The sequence below is a fragment of the Mauremys mutica genome, chromosome 9 (assembly GCF_020497125.1).
Source record: "Mauremys mutica isolate MM-2020 ecotype Southern chromosome 9, ASM2049712v1, whole genome shotgun sequence".
Lineage (NCBI taxonomy): Eukaryota > Metazoa > Chordata > Testudines > Geoemydidae > Mauremys > Mauremys mutica.
This window is the reverse complement of record NC_059080.1, coordinates 5,580,985-5,602,185: the sequence shown is the minus strand read 5'-3', so window position 1 is coordinate 5,602,185 and position 21,201 is coordinate 5,580,985. Positions and strand designations below refer to the sequence as shown.

General features: G+C 42.9%; 1 protein-coding gene across 3 annotated transcripts in view; it reads left to right on the top strand.

Annotated features, from left to right (window-relative positions):
- The first annotated feature begins 225 nt into the window (after positions 1 to 225).
- The window catches only part of ARHGEF6 (Rac/Cdc42 guanine nucleotide exchange factor 6), a 65,158-nt gene continuing 44,182 nt past the window's right edge, over positions 226 to 21,201 (top strand). For 2 of the 3 annotated variants that reach the window (XM_045030889.1, XM_045030888.1), the window contains exons 1-5: positions 226 to 917; positions 2,091 to 2,174; positions 12,117 to 12,201; positions 18,184 to 18,311; positions 18,728 to 18,929. In XM_045030889.1, coding sequence (XP_044886824.1) covers positions 753 to 917; positions 2,091 to 2,174; positions 12,117 to 12,201; positions 18,184 to 18,311; positions 18,728 to 18,929 — 664 coding nt within the window. In that variant the 5' untranslated portion in view covers positions 226 to 752. Of the gene's footprint in view, positions 918 to 2,090; positions 2,175 to 5,824; positions 5,971 to 12,116; positions 12,202 to 18,183; positions 18,312 to 18,727; positions 18,930 to 21,201 lie in introns of those variants that run through there. The other variant, XM_045030891.1, reaches the window with a different exon arrangement.

The window sequence follows — 21,201 nt, the reverse complement described above, 5'->3', positions numbered from 1 at the left end:
GATATTTTAAACAAGGGATGTGGGGGTGGGGGAAGGAGAGGGCAGAAGAAATCTCACTGTGTGGCTAAACTGCCTGAAAAACTAATTCTAACATTTAAGATTTTGAAAATGGAAAAATTCAATGTTCTATAAACACGTTATGTAAGAATTGTAAAAATTGTCACAAAAATTAAACAATTATTTCAAAATGCTTTATTGATTTTTTTCAATTAAATTTTCAAGCTCTTAATTGTTTACTGCAGTCCTGATTCTGCGCACACTTGCAAACACTTAAACAGATGCATAACTTTACTCATGTATTGCTATTGACTTCAGTGGTACTATAGTATAGTACACAAGGGTAATTACTCACATCCTTAATAACTTTCAGGATTGCTCGCCTATATTAGGATAAAGTACTCAGATAAGTTACTGATGGGTGTGATATAAATATCTAAACAGAGAGAGGATATTCATTTTTATTTACAAGCAACCGTGCAACACAAAAGTTCTACTTACTTTCACCATATTTAAGCACAATAATAAAGGACCTGAAACCATTTAGACAGCCACAAACTTGTTTCTTCATTTAGAATGAGCAAAGCTTCTGTTTTTTAAAAAATCACACGTTCAGAGGCTTTCAATGCAGAATTAAAAGTTGTTTCAAACTTTAGCTCGGCAGTCACTAGAAGAGGCAGGAAGATGCAATCACGGATGTGGGTTAGAGCTCGTAGCTGCACTAAACTTCTGCAGTGAAGGCAGAATTCTTAACGATGAATCCAGAAGAGCGAATTGTGACATGGCTTATTTCATTAGGAGTTTTAAATTCCCCCAAAAAGATGATAGGTGATCCAGAGCAGTTCCTGAAAGCTTCTCTGAAAGATGGAGTAGTACTTTGCAAATTGGTTAATCGGCTTCTTCCAGGACATGTGGAAAAGGTAACTTCTTAAGTGTATTTTGGTAGTCACTATGGCAGGAGCATCTTGCCACACTGCTGCATGTCTCTAATACTCTGAGAAACCAAAGCACGATATTTTACCAGCAGGCACTGTTTCTAATGACTTTTTAGAGGAGGGAAGCAAGGAAAGATGCCATCTGAGTTTCAGAGAGACTTCAGTATTTTATCTGTGTCAAAGATACTGTATTGTTAGTTGGATATAAGTAAAATATAAATTTGGATTGTAGCTTTTTAAAAATTTGTAATCTCTTAGAGAAATGTTGTCAACAACAAGAAACAAACAATCACAAAAGCATATTGCTTGCATTTACAATTGGAATTGGCTGAATTATGCATGCATGGCGTAAATCCTGGCATGACTTTCATGCATGCTCTTGTATTTGAAATAGAAATACTTATTTACTCAACCAGAGGTCAAATCTCCAAGTTTTAGATAATGTATCTATGACTTGTAAATATAATGCTTGAATTTTCAAGACAATTCCATAAAGAATGTACTAATATCTTGCTAATCAGGAAAAATAAGAAGATAGAGAAGGGACTCAACTAGGAATAAAAGTACCTTTCATCAGTGCCAGTTTGTATTTGGTCTGGCCAATACATTTGCAATGTTTTGAAGCTGCTAAACCAAATCAGTACATCGTGTTATAGTTTTACTTGGTACGTAGGCAGACCGTTCAAATCAGCAATAAGTAACTGCAAACAGAAAAGCGGAAGGAGCTTGATGAGAGATAGGAAATGGCAACACAGGACAGGCTGTCAGTAAAATGATAGAAAAAACAGATTCCTCCCCATCCTATAGAACAGGAGCCTTTTAAAAAAAAATAACTTGAGCTAACTGGATATATATCTCCATTTATGTATGTAGTGGTGGTTTGGGGCAGTGGGCTGATAAAGGTCAAGCTTCTCACTATCACTTAGGGCAGTGTCATATGCTGACATTCAAAACAATATGCCGACCATTTAGATTTATGCATCACTTCCTCCAGTGGCTCTTCCTGGTTCAACAGCTTGCCAACCACCCCCATACCTCCCTCTAAAAAGCTTCCCTAATTCAGAATAAGATGCATATGTCAAATATCCATGCAAGCCTGCTGAGCAGAGACTATCCTGATGGTAATACAATAATCATGTCTGGGTTTTGTTTCTTTAGTATTGTCTGGAGCCCAAAAATGAAGCAGATTGCATCAGTAACATTCAGGAGTTTTTAAAAGGCTGTGCCGCACTTAAAGTGGAGGTAAGTTATTCCACTTCTCTCCATTACACTTTTTTAAATTATTATTCTGCTAATGTTTCCCTTGTGAATGTTCCTAAATGAGACCACATAACAGGAAATTAAATTGATCATTATTCTTGTTTTAGTAAAATACATGAGAGTCTGGATTCCTTAATATTTGGGACAGGGATTCAGAGAGATGTTGCAAATGTAATAGTGTCTCAGAGTTGAACAGACTACCTTTCAAGTCTTTGAGATGAAACTAAATGTTGAAATAGAAACATATACTAAAAATAACATTCTTTCTAGAGAAAGCTGAGCAGTTTGATCCTGTTGAAGATTTTTTGGTACTAAAGAAAAGTTCATGCAATCCTCAGCCCTGCTTGAATTGGCTTTATGTTAGTAATATTAAGACTACTTTACATTTATCCAAGGTCTTTCCTCACAATTGTGTTAATTGTGATAGAATAAATGGTTCCAGGGAGTCAAAGGTATTAACATGACCCTGTCTCTGTACAACACTAAACAGTTAAATAAGACTTCAGGTTTTGAGTACAGAGACCTTGGCCTACTTAATTCCATGGCAAACATACTAGAAAATTCATGCCAAAGTTAGACATTTATTGATCAGGATACACAGGAGGAAACGAAGAATCAGAAGAAGGCATTTTGGAATTCAAATTGCCTGGTTAATGGAACAAAATAAAAAACTATCTAAATCCCTTTTTCACATAGAGCATATATTAGTCTTATTTTGTCAGGCAGCCCTTCTTAGTGGGGAAGAAAGTGTTATAAACTTTCACCTACTTTTCAGCAGCTAAACTTACAATTGGGGTAGGCCTGATAGACCCCAGTTATTACAACAGGATTCTAAAATGCTGTACAAATATTGGGCCTGATTCTGCAAAACGTGCTTGTATAGATGTAGCCTTTATTCACACAAAAAAAGTCAATGAAATCAAAGAGATTATTTACGTAAATATTATCTGTTTAAATGAGTAAGGGTTGCGGAATGGGCCTTTTATATGGTCCCAATGAATGCAAGCTGATTCCTGTGCCCAAGCCTAACCCCAATGTGAGTGGAAGGGTGTGCCCACACACAACAGGTTGTGGGATCAGGGCCTAAATGACTGTGCTGATTCTTAAAAATAGAAGTTCAGCTAATTTTGCTGTGTTCTTTCAGATTGGTCATGTGGCATCCCTTGAGTTGATTTAAAACAGCCTTTTTAAAAAAAAGCCTCTTATTTCACACAGTTACAATGACATCTTACTATGGAAGTTTATTTGAAAATTTGGCATTAACTTCCTTAGAGTGCTAATGATGAATCTGAGGAGAAAATACTGTTTTAGAGGGAAATAAGTAGAGCTGGTTGGGAATTTTTTGACAAAACTTTTTTTGTCAGAAAATGCTGATTTGCAGAAACATGTCAGGTTAGACCAAACTTTCTTCTGAAAGGCTTTTCGGGTTCAGGATGGAATTTCTGGTCAAAATGAGGGAGAACAAGAGACTCACACCAGAATATCCAAGTACACTCACCTGGGATGTGGAAGAATTACTCCAAATCAGGCAGAGTAGGGACTTGAACCAGGATTGCCTACATCCCAGATAATTGCCCAAACCACTGGACTGGTGGCTAGTCTGTATATTAATTGAAGCACAGGACATTAATAAAAAGCCATTATTTAAACAAATAATTCCTTGGTTTTCACATAATTATCAGAAATACCAGAAACAGTCATACTGTAAAAAACATCTCTGAAAACAGGAATTTTGCTTTTCCTTAACTTTAGCACAAAGGGGTCAGATACTGCAAAGCCTTACTCACTCAGGTACCGCCACTGAATTTTACTTATGGAAAGTATCATCTCTGAGGCCAATAGGAGAACTGGCACTTACTTCAAAATTTGAACAATATGAACTAGCACTATAGTTAGTCAAAAATGGGAGTTTAGCAAAAAAAATCATGTCCCCCTTTTTTTCCAATTTCAATATTATGTCTAAATTGGAAGAATTTCAGCCAGCTGTATTCAGTGGGGAGAGATGGGGAGGGAGATGAAATGAATGAACTTGGTGAGATGTAGGGAGGGTTTGCTCTCCCCAGGGAAAGCTCAGACCCACTCAGGCATGAGGGAAACACCAAGCCTAGGATAGAAAATACAGAGAAGAGATGGAGAGAAGGAAGAAGAGAGAAAGTCAGGTGAGACAATGGGAAAACCTGAGCTACCTGACTGAAAGGTAGGCTAACTGAAGAGAATTAAAAACTGGACGGAAGGAAGGAAGGAAAGAAAGAAAAGAAGACAGGGTGTTGTATGCCATCTGGTATTACATAATCTACAATAAACTCCCTCCCACCTCAACATACCCCAGGCTTGTTCTGAAAGGACCATTTCTAGGGAGCGAGAAGGTATTGGCACATTCCTTATTTTCTCTGTTGGGACTGCTGGAGAATACTTTGCTGAAGTGTACTGGGAATTTCACACTTCATGGAAGCAGGGTTGTAATTGAACATATGGACACCCAGAGCCAGGAGGCTTTGAGTTTGCTATCTTGTGGCAATTACATTTTATTTTTTAAAATGTCACTTCCTTGATTAAACTGTGACTCTTTCACAAGGCACTGCATAGCAATTTGTCTCTATTTTAAAAAAGTTTAGAAAAGGGGACGCTTTCATTTTAAGTCTGTTGTCTCTTTGCCTTTGTTCTCTTGATATTGGGCTTTTATTGGATTTTTTTTCTGCCTTTATCCCACCTGGATATCAGATCCATATTGGTTTCTATCACCTTCTCTTGATATTTCTGACAGTTCTGTTGGTCATTACTACTACTAATTTTCCATTGTAAGGTATTGTGATAGTGGGAGCACCAGCATGTGCTGTTGCATATAGTCTGACAAGTTCCTCTTTTTCCTACCGCAGGAGCACTGTTGGCTGGCTATGGGGAAAAGCTGCAGTGTTAGTTTGGTGGGTTTCTATTTGAGGGAGCTGTGGCAATTAGTAGGAGAGCTGGTTCTCCTGCGGTAGAGAACCGTGCGCTGGCGTTTGGGTGGAGAATCCCGAAAGCAAGGATTCTCTGGTTGATTTTGTGACCACCTTTGTTCCGGGACTGATGCAAATCGTGTAAATAAAACAAGTTACACTAAGAAAATAGCTTGACTTCAGGCCCTGGCATATGCTACTATTGGGCAGAGGGATGACAATATTTTAGAGGTAGTGATTAAAATAGATGGAAACAGGATGGGTGAGCTCCTGCACAAGCCAGAGCGCTTCCCCGTTCCCCAGCGGGGGCGAAGCGAGGGAGCTCTTTTTCCTTTGGCAGAGAGGAAACTGAGTTTCTCCCTTATTTAACCTGTTCCCAGGGCTGCCTTCCGCGCGGGGCTGGTACGAAGCTGCTAGCCGATGCACCGAGCGTTTGGTGAGGCTGCAAGCTGGATACACTCGCTTTGGCGAGAGATGCTCTGGGCACTAGGCATCTCCGGGTGCTGAGTGTGGGGTGCAGGGCCGGGGAGCAGCTCTGTGCGCCGGGAACCGCCGGTGGCGCGCCAAGGAAGGGGGCAGCCGCAGCTCGTCCTGGGCTGGGGCGCCCTGGCCCTGCGCTCCCCGGACCCGGGCGCAGCGTGCGCGCTGGGGGGAGGCGCTCCCTGTCACTTCCCCTTCCTAGGGCCGCGATCCGGCTCCGGGTCAGAGCCAGCAGCAGCCGCCTTCCGCACCCAGCAGCGCCGCCTCCGCCGCGGACAGACCCGGGGGCCGCGGTCATGCCCCGGGGGTGGCCGCCACGCCGCCCTGCGCCGCGTGGAGACTGAGCGCCCGCTGCTCCTGCCGTGAGTGCCCGCCGCCCCCGCGCCGCTCCCTGCCCAGTCCTGCCCCGGGTGCCCCGTGGCAGCCCCTCCGTGCCCTGCCCTGCTGCCCTGGGGTCCCCCCCCCGCGCCGGGCTGCCCCCTCTTCCCCTGCCCCGCAGCTGGGGTCTGGTGCCCGCCCTGCCCGCGGTAGGGCGCGTGGGAAGTGTCCCGTCCTCTCGGCATGCAGCCCGGAGCACGGCCGCACGTTGATTCACCGGCAGCCTCCACCACCAAGTCCCTTGCTCGCCGCCTGGCATTGCAGACCCTTCTCTGACCTCCCGTGGCAGCCGGTAAAGCGACTCGCCCCTTGTGCCCGGCTTCCCCCCGTGTGCTTAGTGCACGCAGAACTAGGGCGGCCCGTGCCCCGTACTGCCTGACGCCGCTGTCTACATATTTTAATGTTCGGTGCTATTTACGTTTGGCGAGAGGATGCAACCAAGGCTGGTGGGGAGCAGAAACCATTGTTCCGGGGCCCGGAGCTCAGCTCTGGGTGATGGGTACTGGGTGAAATAGGAGGGGGTGGGGCCCAAGCAAACAAGAAATACCAGGGTCCCAAATGTCTCTGGACCGGCACAAGTTGCATAAGTGACATTTATGGTGGTCAAGTTGGAAAACGGATTTGCTCTTTATGAGGAGAAGGTGCCATGCACAGAAGTGGTACAGTGCACAAGGACTGGCCGGTACCTAGGGTGTTAGGAAAGGAGGAGGTGTGACCAAGGTAGTGCTGCTAAGACTGTGGGACCAGCTCTTTTGTGCTGTGCAGAATCTTCCTGGAGGAAATTCTCTCCATTAGAGCAAGGACTGGATAGTGCTGATAAAAACATTCCCCACTGTTCTGGAAAATCTCAGTTTTGCTGGTTTTCACAGATGCATTATGCAGATATAATATTTTCACAGATATAGAAGTTTGGACTTGTTCCTGCTCTTACTGAAATCCATGGCAAAACTCTCATTGACTTCAGTGGAAGCAGGATTAGGGTCCTAATTGCCGAAAGGGACTGACTGCCTAGTAGTTAGAGCAGCAGGTGGGACTACAGCTGTTGTTTTAGTTCACAAATCTTTGTTCTGTTTTGGTCACATGGGTCTATATCCTTGCTGTCTGTTTCACTTTGGGTTTTGGGCTTGTGCTAATGGTCTGAGTTTTGCTAGTTTCATGTTAGAACCATGCAAATTTGCCTTCTTTCATCCAAAGCCCTAATTCATTTCCAGTTTGCTAAAAGGGTCTTAACCCTTGGTGAACCTCATTCACATGCTGAGTTTATAATAAATCCAGATACTCCAAAACTTTCACACACATCCCTAGGTTTTGTTCTCAGTTAGTGACTTGCTAAATATGTTAGGGCCTGATTTTCAGAGGTGCTGAGCAGCGACAGCTCTCATATAATATGAGTGGACGGTCTCTCCCTTCTGCAGACCGTAAGAAATTAAAAATGGCCAGGCTGGGTCAGACAATGGTCCATCTAGCGCAGTATCCTGTCACCTGACAATGCCCAGTGCCAGATGCTTCAGAGGGAATGAACAAAACAAGGCAGTTTATCAAGGGATTCATCCCCTATCATCCAGTCCCAGCTTCTGGCAGTCAGAGGTTTAGGGACACCCAGAGCATGGGATTGTGTCCCTGACCATGTTGGCTAATAGGCTCATCAGTGGCAATCCTCCATGAATTTATCTAATTCTTTTTTGAACGCACTTATATATTGGCCTTCACAACATCCCTTGGCAACATGTTCCACAGGTTGGCAGTGTGCTGTGTGAAGAAGTACTCCCTTCTGTTTGTTTTAAATCTGGTGCCTATAAATTTCAGTGGGAGACCCCTGGTTCTTGGGTATGTGAAGAGGTAAATAACACTTCCTTATACACTGTCTCCACACCATTCATGATTTTGTAGACTCTGTCATAACCCCCCTAGTCATCTCTTCTCTCCTCTCAGCTGAACAGTCCTAGTCTTTTTAATCTCTCCTCAGACGGAAGCTATTCCATCCCTTAATTATTTTTGTTCCCCTTTTCTGTATATCCTTTCCAATTCTAACATATCTTTTTAGGTGGAGCGACCAGACCTGTACACTATATTCAAGGTGTGGGTGTACCATGGTTTTATATAGTGGCATTATGATATTTACTATCTTATTACCTATTCCTTTCCTAATGGTTCCTAACATTCTATTAGGTTTTTTGACTGGATGTTTTCAGAGAACTGTCCACAATGACTCCAAGATCTCTTTCTTGAGTGGTAACAGCTAATTTAGACCATATCATTTTGATTGCATAGTTAATTAATAAAAAAATAAGTAATAGGTATGTCTCCATTAAATTATCTTCTAGAACTGGAAGGGTCATTGAGTCCAGCCCCCTGCCTTCACTAGCCAGACCAAGTACTGATTTTGCCCCAGATTCCTAAGTGGCCCCCCTCAAGGATTGAACTCATAACCAACCCTGGGTTTAGCAGGCCAATGCTCAAACCACTGAGCTATCCCTCCCCCATAGTTGGAATTATGTTTTCCAATGTGCATTACTTTGCATTTATCATCTGAATTTCATCTGCCATTTTGTTGCCCAGTCACCTAGTTTTGTGAGTACCCTTTGTAACTCTTCACAGTCTGCTTTGAAATAAACTATCTTGAGTAATTTTGTATCATCTGCAAACTTTGTCACCTCACTGTTCACCCCTTTTCCCAGATCATTTATGAATATGTTGAACAGCACTGGTCCCAGTATAGATCCTTGGGGGACTCTGCTATTTACCTCTCTCCATTCTGAAAACTGGCCATTTATTCCCACCTTTGTTTTCTGTCTTTTAAACGTTATTGATCCATTAATTGGACCTTTCCTTATCCCATGACTGTCTACTTTGCTTAAGAGCCTCTGGTGAGGCTTTCTCAAAATTCAAGTACACTATATCTACTGAATCACCCTTGTCCACATGTTTGTTGACCTCCTTAAAAATTGGTGAGGCATGGGTTCCCTTTACAAAAACCGTGTTGTCTCTTCCCCAACATATCATGTTAATCTGTATGTCTGATCATTCTGTTCTTTACTATAGTTTCAACCAATTTGCCTGGTACTGAAGTTAGGCTTATTGGCCTGCAATTGTCAGGATAGCCCTCGGAGCCTTTTTACAAAAATCAGCATTTCATTAGCTCTCTGCCATTCATCTGATATAGAGGCTGATTTAAATGATAGGTTACATACCACAGTTAGCAGTTCTACAATTTCATACTTGAATTCCTTCAGAACTCTGGGGTGAATCCCATCTGGTCTTGGTGACTTATTACTGTTTAATTTATTTGTTTGTTCCAAAACCTCTTCCACTGACACCTAATCTGAGACAGTTCCTCAGATTTGTCACCTAAGAAGAATGGCTCATGTGGGAATCTCCCTCACATCCTCTGCAGTGAAGACTGATGCAAAGAATTCATTTAGCTTCTCTACAATGGCCTTGTCTTCTTTGATTTGTCCTTTAGCACCTGGCTCCACAGGAAAGGATTGCTGCTCTTCTAATCTCCCTCCAAGCTCCCACCTCTATCCACTTCCTCTCTGCCCCTTACAGCTGAGGACTGGGAAAGCTGCAGTTGATTTTATCCTAATATGATGTCACCAGTGCGGCCACATGTTTCCACAGGAGGAAGCCAGGATCTGTTATTTCTAATGTAGGAAAAACACCATGACTCCGTTTGGGTAAATTGGCGTAGGTCCGTTGACTTCAGTGAAGCTACACTGATTTACACCAGCTGAGGAGCTGGCCTCTTGTCTTTTACTATCATAAAGTATCAGTGGAAAGTGCCACACACACTTCTCCTTTTGGATTTGCAGCTCATCTTTAATTAAGAGAACAAAATTAGGGACAGGAGAAACAGAAGGAGAAGTGTTTATATCTTACAAGTAAGGGCTTGTCTACATGGAAAGTTATTCTGGAATAAGCTATGGAGTGAATTTCAAGTGCAGTAGTTATTTCAGAATAATTCCCTACATGGACACAGTTATTTCAGAGCGCTATTCTGGTCAATTTCCCCCATGTAGATAAACCTAAAAGTTGTTTTCTTTCCTTCCATCACCATCTCTTTTGCACATGTGCGTGCGCACACACACAGAGGATAAGTCTAATGAAGATGAGCGCACCCATTCATTCTGGGTCTGGAGAGATCACTGCTTTCTTGAAGAATTGTTCTCAATCACTCCTTTAAAAAAAAATACTGATGCCACCGTTGCAAGTCTGGGCTTGTTTTCCTTGACTGCTGAAGTGGAAAGAAAAGGACATGACCCAGAAAATGACACAGCAGAGAAAACATAAGCAAACATTGCAATCCCAGTGTTTACTTTCATCTTCGGCTTGGCAGAATGAAGCCATGTTAATATGACATAACATACACTGCCCATGGGGTCACTGTATTCATGAGCTCTTTTAGCCTGTCTTTTGAGGGAGGAACTAATGTTGCTATTTAAAGCTGAAACCCTTGCTCAAGTGGCACCTACTGCAGGAAAACTACTTCAGACACCAGTGGATCGTGTATGGTCCACTCCTGTGGGAGTCTGACAGAAACAAACCCAATAATAGATTCAGCACACGCATTAGAAGATCTGCTTAGAGTATCCCCAATATATATGTGGAAACTTCCTTCAATCTTACAGAGTTATAGAAGTATCAAAGGGATAAGTCTGGGTAGTTTGGAGTAGTGTCGTTTGAAAAGAGAGCTACTAAGTTTAACACACTCTTTCATACAACTCTAAATGGGGAGGCTTCTGCTTCCACTTATTAGAGTTTTATCAGGGGTGGTTTTAATACCTCTTCTTGCAGATGACATTCTCCTAGAATGCCTGACTGCAAGGATCCAAGTGGTTATATAGATTTTTAAAACCGAGAACTGCATGTTATTGTCTTCCTCACCTACTGTGTAATGCCTACTGCTCAGATGCTCTGCGATGTGTGTGGCACATATGTCTAGAGAGAGAGAATATAGAAACTTGGATTCGGAGGAGGGCAAAGGCACTTTTTACTTCTGACTTTATTAGGAATTTGGTAAACGTGCATGAGGAACTCTATGTAGGAAATGAAAAGGGGCCCTGTTAAAGAGTAACCCCTCTTTCTGTGAGTTTTTTAAGATAATGAATGATCTTGTGCTTGTTTTCACTAAGTACTTTTTAGTGCACCGGGAGAATCTGTCAGTGGATAGTGTCTGACTGGACAGTGGTTAAGGCCTTCCGTGCTCATTGGCTTTGCAGAACTATAGCTCTAGCTCCAGTACAAGGTATACCTCCGAATGAGCAGGTGGTGTCCCCACACAAGGCTTCGTGTACCTCTTCAACCCCACTCAAGTGGTTTGAAAGGATTTTCACAGACCCTCTGCACTAAGGTGAATTTCTCCCATATCAAAGAGTGAGACTGATGCTAGAGTGCTTTGAAAACCCCCAAAGCATCTCGTCTGTTATGCTGGATCAATGTGTAACAGTGAATGCCACTTACAATGCAGAATTTTATCTCCATGGTGATGATGGTTTCTAACAGGCCAGGTCCAGAAGATCCACTGAACCCAACAGGTCACTGGCATGAAAATAAAACCCTTCCCATTGATATATATTTTTTCCACCTGCTAACTGGAGCAATGAATCCTTTTGAATGGAATGCCTTATATACTGGATAGTGAGTGCCGGCTGCCTGGGATAACTGTCAAGGTGTACTGCATGCCAGGTTGTAAGTGCAGAACATCCTGGTTTGGGCCCCTTCGCTGTTAAAGTATTTACACTCTCAGTCCCATTAGCTTAGATAACTAAAATGGCAGTGAAAATCATTCCTTTCCTCCAAGCAAGTGACAAAACTCTGAATGACTTCAAGAGGAGCAAGATCTGACCCTCATTTGCAAACATCACACAGTTCTTCCTTTCATGTCCATAGCATCCTGCTCTGCATGGGTACATGCACCTTTTTCCAACATCTGTTGCCAGTTTAACCCCACTAAGCTAAAAGGAAGCTGAACAAATCAACTCCAAAACCTCTTCCTATATTTGAAATGCCACAAAGATGCTTAGGGGTTTTTGACCATTTAATAATCACTGTCGTTGCTTACCAGAGTGAGCCAGTAAGACTGGGATTATAAAATGTTTTGTGTTAAACTGACATAGTTCCTTTTTTACAGCTCTTTGATGCACGCGATCTGTATGCCGGAGAAAATTTCTCCAAGGTGCTGAGTACCTTAGCAGCTGTAAACAAAGCTACTGAAGGTATGAAAACTCTTATCTTTTTAAAAAAAAAAAAAGTCTACCTCTAAATATGGTCTGCTATTTTTAGTAACACATGATTTCTAATTATTTTCAAAGGTTTGGCAGACAGAACTGCCCCCCTGGAGCGTGTGGTACAGTGGGATTAACATTTGCATTTCTAGTGATTTAGGACTGAAATGTGCTTCCTGAGAGATGTGTTTTGGAGGTTAGAATCTTGTTTACACTATGGTCCTTTACATGGTTCTGGCTGTAGAGATGGACCTTCAAGTGCATCAGCATAAATGGGCCTTAATATAAATGAGACTCTAGCCCCAACAAATGCAAGCATTGAATTTTAAATGGTACATTTTAAAGGTTGAACAAAAAAGTAGACCCATCTGCATTGGACATTTGTCAAATGTCTAAACACACAGAATTCCCAGACACTCCGTCCAATGTGTCAATGACCTTTGCTTTCCCTTGTGTAGGTCTGTGAAGTGTGTGTCCCTGATCAGGAATCAGATGCCCGCTATGTGCACTGTGCCACTGACAGTACTGTCTGCTCTGGTCAGTGCAGGAGTAGGTCATCCAGGCAAAGCAAATCTGGTTTGTCCCTTCTCCATATTTAGCTGTTCTCTCACATTTTCCTCATTCTTATTTTCTGTCAAATCAGATATAAAGTGAGAAGGTTCAAAAGCAAACCACTAAACACCATGAGTGGGGAAACAGTCTTACTTTATTAGGTAGAACTCCCTGCACTCCGTACTGACCGTAGGAAAGAATTAGATTCCTGGCACAGTCTATTCTGGAGAGTGGCGGGGGGCGGGGGGGAGGGAGGGGTGAGAGGAGCAGGATGCCTTAATGGGTAGGTTTGGCAAGAGGTCTGCATTTCACAGATCTGAAAAGAGGTTGGAGGCGGGAAGGTAGTTATGGCCCCAATCTTGCAACTGGATGTACACAGGCAGACCTCTGTGCCCAGTGACGGGATCAGGGCCCAGAGAATTCTGCAAGGTTACAAATGACATACTTTAAAGCCTCTCATATTTCCTGATTATGTTGCAAATTGCATCTCAGGTTATTCATGCAGAAAGAATTTTAAAATCCAGTTTGCATTTCTCTCAGGGTGGGAAGGGACAATATGCCCACTCTTGCCTAGTTAGTTGTGCTGTCAAGTCCTCTTGCACTAGTGCAATGCTGCAGGGGAACACTGACATACAAGGAAGAAACCTTCTCATTGGAATTAAAATGCTATAGAAACATTTTTGCTGAGCTGAGGTTTTATAAAACCACATTTATACAAAACCTAATTTTTGGGCCTGAGTTGACCTGACAATGCCCCTTTAAAAGAAGTCTCCCTTTCCTGAATGCTGCTCCTCTTAGATAAGAAAATACAAGTTCTTACCTCCAGGTCGCCAGCTGATCCACTGCTTCAGCTGGTTAGTCAGCTGTCTGAGAAGCCCACGATCAGCAATTCATCCTCAGTGCATCTTCTTAGTGGGCCTATTAAATGAGAAGATCTCATGGGGCCAATTCAGAAGATCCTTGTGGGCCAATGGGATGCTAGTACAAAATGCAGGTCAGTTGGAAGGTATGCAAGGCAAATTTGCATGAAAACAGGATCTTTTGTTTTCAATTTTCATCTGCTCTGGTGTTTTTACCCACCTGAACTCAGAATCCTCTCTGATATTGACTGGTTGGCTTTTGAAATTATGATGACCATCACAAATGAACATTTATTTCAGCTAAGGGATGAACTTCAGGAACAGATAAACATTTAAGAAACAAAGATCCTGTTTTCAGTCAGTTGAAACCATCTCCTGTACCCATTAATTCCTTAGTGCCTTTGGATGTATACAACATACATCAAGCAAAATAGTTCCCATATGGCCTCAGCATATGTCCTACATCTCAGAACTGGAAAGGAAGAAAGTCTGATATGGTAGCAGAAATGTTACCAAACATAATGTAACTGGGAAAAGTTCTGTAGTGTCAGCAAACTTCATAACAAGTGATCTAATTATAGAGCTAGTGATATATGCTATACTCTGGATTGTTGCATTAGCTATCATCATTATTATTATTTATTATGAAAATGTAAATAACAGGACTATTTGCCAGCAAACTAGATGTTTTAGGAAAGAAGGTTTCTGCCTAATACATTTGGGAGATCGTTCAAGACTATTATAATCTCTGTCTGCTGTATATGTCTCAGGTATTTCCAGAGCACCAATCCTTACAGTGTTTATGGTCTAATAACAATAGTTTTACATCGATATAGCACCTTTCTGTCCGAAACTATTTACATATAGAGCATCTGAAATGCATCCACCCGGGGGGAGGAAGAGGGCACCAACTATCTGGAATGCAGTAGGCTGCATAACAGTGAAAATCTATTTTGTCTTGTGAATTTTAGTGCTTTTGCTTTCATGAGCACTGCTTGCTGGGGGTAAACTGTCTCACTTTCCCTACACATCTGTGCTCATGCAACTGAAGTGCCAAAGCACAATTGCTGCATTCACCCACTTCAGAAGCTATTCGCCCCACGAGCCTGCGTGAACATGGTAACAGAAGACTTTGTTCGTACAGTCGTTGTAAAAGTTGGAGCATCGCTCTGCTGTGTAATAGTCACTGTTGTTACTTTACCAAAAGGGCCGGTGAAACTGGAATCAGAGGAAGTTTCATGAGAAACATCAGTTTGAACACGTGCTTTTTCTGTTAAAAGTTAGCATAGCTTGATGCCTGTGACATAATTCATTGCTCAGAGGGAAAAAACCTTTGGGAAAAGGAGAGAGGTAAAAAGCTATAGTTCTAAAATGTCAAAGCACTGGCTTGACCCAGTTCCCAGGAAACAGGAGACCTTGTCCCAGAAACCACCGCCACAGATGGCACAGATTGGCTCCCAGGTGTGTGGTCTCACCAGAGAGGCCCAGGACTGAGTGGCGCACTGGGGTGAAACGCCTCCGCATCCTGGGGTCCCTCCAGTTGGGAGCTGAGTCATCTTAATGGGACAGTGCAGGGAAGCTTGCCCTGATGCTGCCTGGCTGTCCTGTGGCAGGAACAGAGGTTCCTCTTAGTGGCTGCTCTGAGCACATACTTCCCCACACACTCCATTTCCTCATGCAAAGGACTTTGTGCTCGCCCTCAATGCATTTGCACACCCAGACCAGTGTATATTTGTGAAGCCCATATGCGTGGTGACTTCATGGATGCAGTCGTGCAAGGTAACTCTGGTTTTCCATAATAGTGTGTAAAGGTAGAATGCAGGAGCTCTCTGCATTGCATATCAAGTGTTAGGCTTTCATTTTAGGGAAAAAAATCAGGCTATAATAATATGATCTATCAGGCTGTGATGATATGCCTAAAATAGTATCATCCAACTCTGAACAGAAAACTCAGCTAGTTTAACCATATTTTGACAACATATGGCGAGCTACATGCAGCACCATTCCATTTTGGAGCAGGCGTAAAGTAGGATGTCAATTTGATGTACCATAAATGATAGGTTTTGCTGCCAAACTGTCAGAGTCAGTTTTACATTTGTCCCTGGATATTTACGTACGTACAGAACTAGTAATACAAGGAGGTAAAACTTTAAAATCTACAGTAACCAGATAAAATTCTTGATACTGTTGTTCATGGCTTGGATAGGTTGAGGAATAGAGACTTGTGGTTTATGTACTCTGCCTTTTCAAAACAAATCATGGGGAAAAACATCTAAAATTGGCCACATGCCAGTCCTGCCAGTTTGCCCATCCTCAGAACACTGAAAACAGCTGAAATGAGTCTGATCAAATGTCAGTACATTTTAGAGAAAAACACCCTGTCTTTGCAAAGTGGGTTTTCATCCTGTTAGTTATTGCTACCAACAGTACAATTCAAGGAGCTAAGAATTAGATTTCACTTTGTGTGCATCAGGCAATGCGATTACATGGGGGTGAGGAAAAGAATTCAGCCAAGAAGGAGTGGTAGAATTATTCATGAACATTGCCACAGATAAGGTGGCACGCAGTGTAACTGCTGTTCGTCGCCATGAGAGAGCTCTCCCACCAACAAAAAACTTCCACTCCCAATGAGCGCCGGTAGCTTTGTCAGCAGGAGAGCGTTCCTGCCGACAAAGCGCTGTTCACACCAGCACTTTTTGTCAGCCAAAAGTTTATCTTTCGAGTGTGTGGTTTTTTAACGCCTCTGAACGACAAAAGTTTTGTCATTCAGTTGCCAGTGTAGACATAGCCTTAAATGATCTGGAAAAAGGAGTAAACAGTGAGGTCGCAATATTTGCAGATGATACAAAACTACTCAAGATAGTTCAGTCCCAGGCAGATTGCAAAGAGCTACAAAACTGGGTGACTGGGCAACAAAATGGCAGATGTTACCACTCAAGAAAGAGATCTTGGAGTCGTGGATAGTTCTCTAAAAACATCCACTCCATGTGCAGCGGCAGTCAAAAAGGCAAACAGAATGCTGGCGATCACTAAGAAAGGGATAGATAAGACAAAAATATTATATTGCCTCTATATAAATTCATGGTATGGCCACATCTTGAATACTGCGTGCAGATGTGGTTGCCCCATCTCAAAAAAGATCTATGGGAATTGGAAAAGGTTCAGAAAAGGGCCACAAAAATGATTAGAGGTGTAGAACGGCTTCTGTATAAGGAGAGATTTATAAGACTAGGACTTTTCAGCTTGGGAAAGAGACGGCTAAGGGGAGATATGATAGAGGTCTATAAAATCATGACACGTGTGGGGAAAGTAAATAAGGAAGTGCTATTTACTTCTTCTCATAACACAAGAACTAGAGGTCATCAAATGAAATTAATAGGCAGCAGGTTTAAAACAAACAAAAGGAAGTATTTCTTCACACAACGCACAATCAACCTGTGGAACTCTTTGCCAGAGGATGTTGTAAAGGTCAAGACTATAACCGAGTTTAAAAAAAAAAAGCTAGATAAATTCATGGAGGGATAGGTTCATCAATGGCTATTAGCCAGGATTGGCAGGGATGGTGTCCCTAGTCTCTGTTTGCCAGAAGCTGGGAATGGGTGACAGGGGATGGATCACTTGATGATTACCTGTTCTGTTCATTCCCTCCGGGGCACCTGGCATTGGCCACTGTCGGAAGACAGGATACTGGGCTAGATGGACCTTTGGTCTGACCCAATATGGCCGTTCTTATGTTATATTTAAATGGAATAAGAGTACCTACAGCAAGTCTTTAAATCCCCTATACTTTACAGCTTCTTGAAATGATAACATCTGCCTTTGCTTCATTTGCAAATGACAGCATATGAAACTCACATGATTTGATTATTTTTCCGATAACATGGAAATGTGACACAGTAGTAGAGGGTAAATGAGAGTGATAATTTCTTGAAACATGATTTCTCTGCTTGGAAGCATACGAGTGAAAATTCTGTTGTGCAGGTGACCGGATAGTTCATGGGATTGATAGTAGTATAAGCAGTTTCTAATACTTATGCCGCTGGTTTAAATATAGCTCAGGTCTATAGTGACCAACAGGTTTTTATCACCTGACAAATATTTTAAGTGGCTAGAGTAGAAACAAGTAAACTTATTGGTCATGAAATATAGCCATAAATACCAGCCACCCACTTATCTCCCACATCTTATGCAGGTGGCATTGAGAGTAGAGACCAAGAACTTAATTCCAAAACTGCAAGCTCTGTCTGTTGGAATGGAGGAAGAATCTCCACTAGCTGTCTGTAGGGATTTATTTTTCCTGTTGTTTTCTGTCAGTCATTAGAGGATGACATATCATAATCTCTTATCATGCTAAAATGTAACACATCTTAAACTATTTATTTACATGGTTAATGGCATTGGTCCAGTCAAAATAAGCACTGCAGCATTCAGCTGTCTGCTCTGAGCCCCTAAATATTTGGAGACTTTATAGTTCTGTGCATTTATTTGTTCTCTTAATTGTGAGGAAATAGAGACAATTTTGTAAAACACATTACATTTCAGTTTGTTTTTCCTTCAACAGATCAACCATCAGAAAGGCCATGTTCACGTTTATCATCTCATAGCGCGGCTGCCAGCAGCTCCCAGACTAATTTACACGGAACAACATCTATAACTTCAAGAGTGTTAAGGAGGCAGTCGAAACCTGTGGTACTCTTGATTTAAAATCTAATATCAAGCCTAATGGTGACAACCATTGATCTATCATAGAGAGAGGGAACACATTCTAGTGACGAGAGCAGAGGACTGGGAATCAGAGTTTAAGTTCTCTTCCCAGCCCTGCAACTGGATTGCTATATGATCTTGAGCAAGTCAAAGGACTTCTCTGAGCTTCAGAATATCTATCTTCAAAATGAGTATACTAATACTTATCTGCCTCTCATGCTATTGTGAAGATTAATTATTGCTTATAAGAGACATTATGATCTTCTGATGGAAGGTTTTAGATAAGGGGGTGATATTATTGGTGGTATAAAAATGCAAAGAATAGTATCCTCATAACCTTAGTATAATTTTGGTTACCCCTTGAATTGGTTTCTAATACTCTTTAATGTTTGTTTCCTTAGGAGATGGTCGAAAATGGTAGTTATCAGTTGGTGGTAAAGGCCAGATTCAATTTTAAGCAGACCAATGAAGATGAGCTCTCGGTGAATAAAGGAGACATTATTTATGTCACCAGAGTTGAAGATGGGGGCTGGTGGGAAGGTACATTGAATGGAAAAACAGGCTGGTTCCCCAGTAACTATGTCAAAGAAATCAAGTCTGCCGGTAAGCAAATCTTCAGTGGCTCATTGAATAACAGGATAATGCAGTTTGTCCCCTGACGCCTTTCAGGAATTGCAGTTGTTTGTTAAGCACTGTTAGCGTGCTCAGTGCTGTACCAGAAATAGTGACCGGACTAGGGATAGAAGGAGACAGCCCCGCTCTTTGCACGCCTTGGTCTGCAGCTTCTTCCCACGTTGGCTTCCCACCTCAAGCCAGCGCTCCCGTCTGAAACTGCTCAGCCCCAACAGCACAGAGTGGGAGCAGAGTACCTTCCATGGCTTTAGAAACGGGCAGAGCATGCTGTGTTGACTCCATGGCATTTGCCTTCAGTTTTAAGTGGGGGCCAGTTGGTCTCTCCAGTTTCTAAGCACAGAGCTCGCTTTCTGTTGAGGACCTTTCTATGTGTCTGGTGCATATTTTCCTTTTGATGTAGCCATTCCTGGGAGCGGTATCGTGAACGCTCACAATTTCAGCCTGGAAGCCAGCAATAACTACATGGCCATAGGGAATGATTCCTTTGTTTATATGGAGCTCTGGTTGATTTCACACAGTATGCTTTATCTAGATGCATCTTCAGCTGCAGGCAGCATAAGAGAAGAGAACCTGTCTGATGAAATCTTAACTCCTTTCAGTTTTGCCTTGAATTTCCTGTAAATTTTCAGAAATGTAACTTTTCATAATTATGCAACAATCATGACGTCAGAACTCATCCTGGTTAACTGCCCTCTTGTGGTTCCAATTCCATTTAAATAGAGCTCCCCATGTTAGATCTGTTACGCGTTTGGAGCCACTTTGTGATGACAAATGTTATATTTTTGAAAACAAAGTTTTACCTTTCAATTATTATTGTTTATTACAGCAGGGTCTAGAAGCCGTAACCAAGATCAGTATATTATTGTGCTAGGCGCTGGACATAGGTATAGTTAGAAACAGTCCCTGTCCTGAAGAACTTACAATGTAAATAGACTGCGGGGGGGAGGGACTGAGCACTGAGCGAGGAAGTGACTTGCCCAAAGTCTCCCAGCAGGTCAGTGGCAGAGCTGGAAATTGGTCTCCTTATTCCCATTTCAGTGCCTGGTCCACTAACCCACACTGCCTCAGTGTATCTATGAGTTTATATCACTACCGGTGCAAGTAGTGATACAGAGAACCCATCGCTTTGATACATGCGAAGTTACAAGCAGCAATATAAACATGGGCATAAGATCAGTCCTTCCGCTATTTCCCTTTGTCTAAGGAAAATGTAACAGCTGCACCAAGATTTTACAGTGGAGTCATAGGATCCGTCTCCACTGCAACTCCCCCTTCCCCCAGGGGCAGTGGGTCTCAGAGCCTGGGTCAACTGAGTCGGGCTTGTACAATGGGGCTAACGCTAGGAGTGTAGATGTTCCTGCCTGGGCTCTGAGACCCACCCTCCTGGCTGGGTCTCAGAGCCAGGCTCCAGCTGAGCGGGAACGTCTGCACTGCTGGTTTTAGCTGGGTAGTGTGAGCCCCGGGAGCCCAAGTCAGTTGACCAAGACTCTGAGACTTGCTGCTGCAGCTTTTTCAAAGAATGAGTCTATCAGGGAAAGCCGGGGGAGGGAACAAATGTCAGTCACATGAAGCAGAAAAATGAAGGTTTCATAAAGTAAGAGGAAGGGGCCACACTGGAGCTAATCTCCCAGCAAGCCCAAGAGGAGCATGACAGCCTTTAGATCTGTAAATCTGTTCGCCTCCAATCCTCCCTCTAGCACCCAGCTCAAGTAGCTCCATGGGGTGCTAGGAATTCACTGGGCAAAGGCTGCAGGGCAAGAGCAGCAGGAATAAGTAGCCTGTATGCCAGCTCTAGGCCCTGCCCCCCTTCCCCTCCCCCACCATATCTGGGGGTGGAGATGGACTAGAGAATCCACATAGCTGCTGAACCTGTAACCTCACCCTGCCTCCTGACACCCCCCAGTCCCAGCACCCTGGTTCGTGTGCTCATGCCAGGAGCCCTTCCGGAGCTGGGCATGCAGAAGGGATTGGCTGTGTTTGTCAAGGGCCTCCAGGCGTCTGGAGGAGGGGGCAGGTTTGGGCTGTCAAGCAGGAAGCAGTTACCTGTTCGCCAGGTAACTGCAGACTGGCTTGTGACGTCTGAGTGGAGGTGGGGGTGGTTTCAGGGAGCTGATTTCTCTCCTCATGTGCTGAGTTTTGAAATCTGCTTTCAGCAGATTTTTAAATAGTGGGGAAAGTTTTCAAAGGTGGGAGCTTAAAGTGAGGCCCCTTAGATCCATATTTAGGCACCTGCCTGATCCAA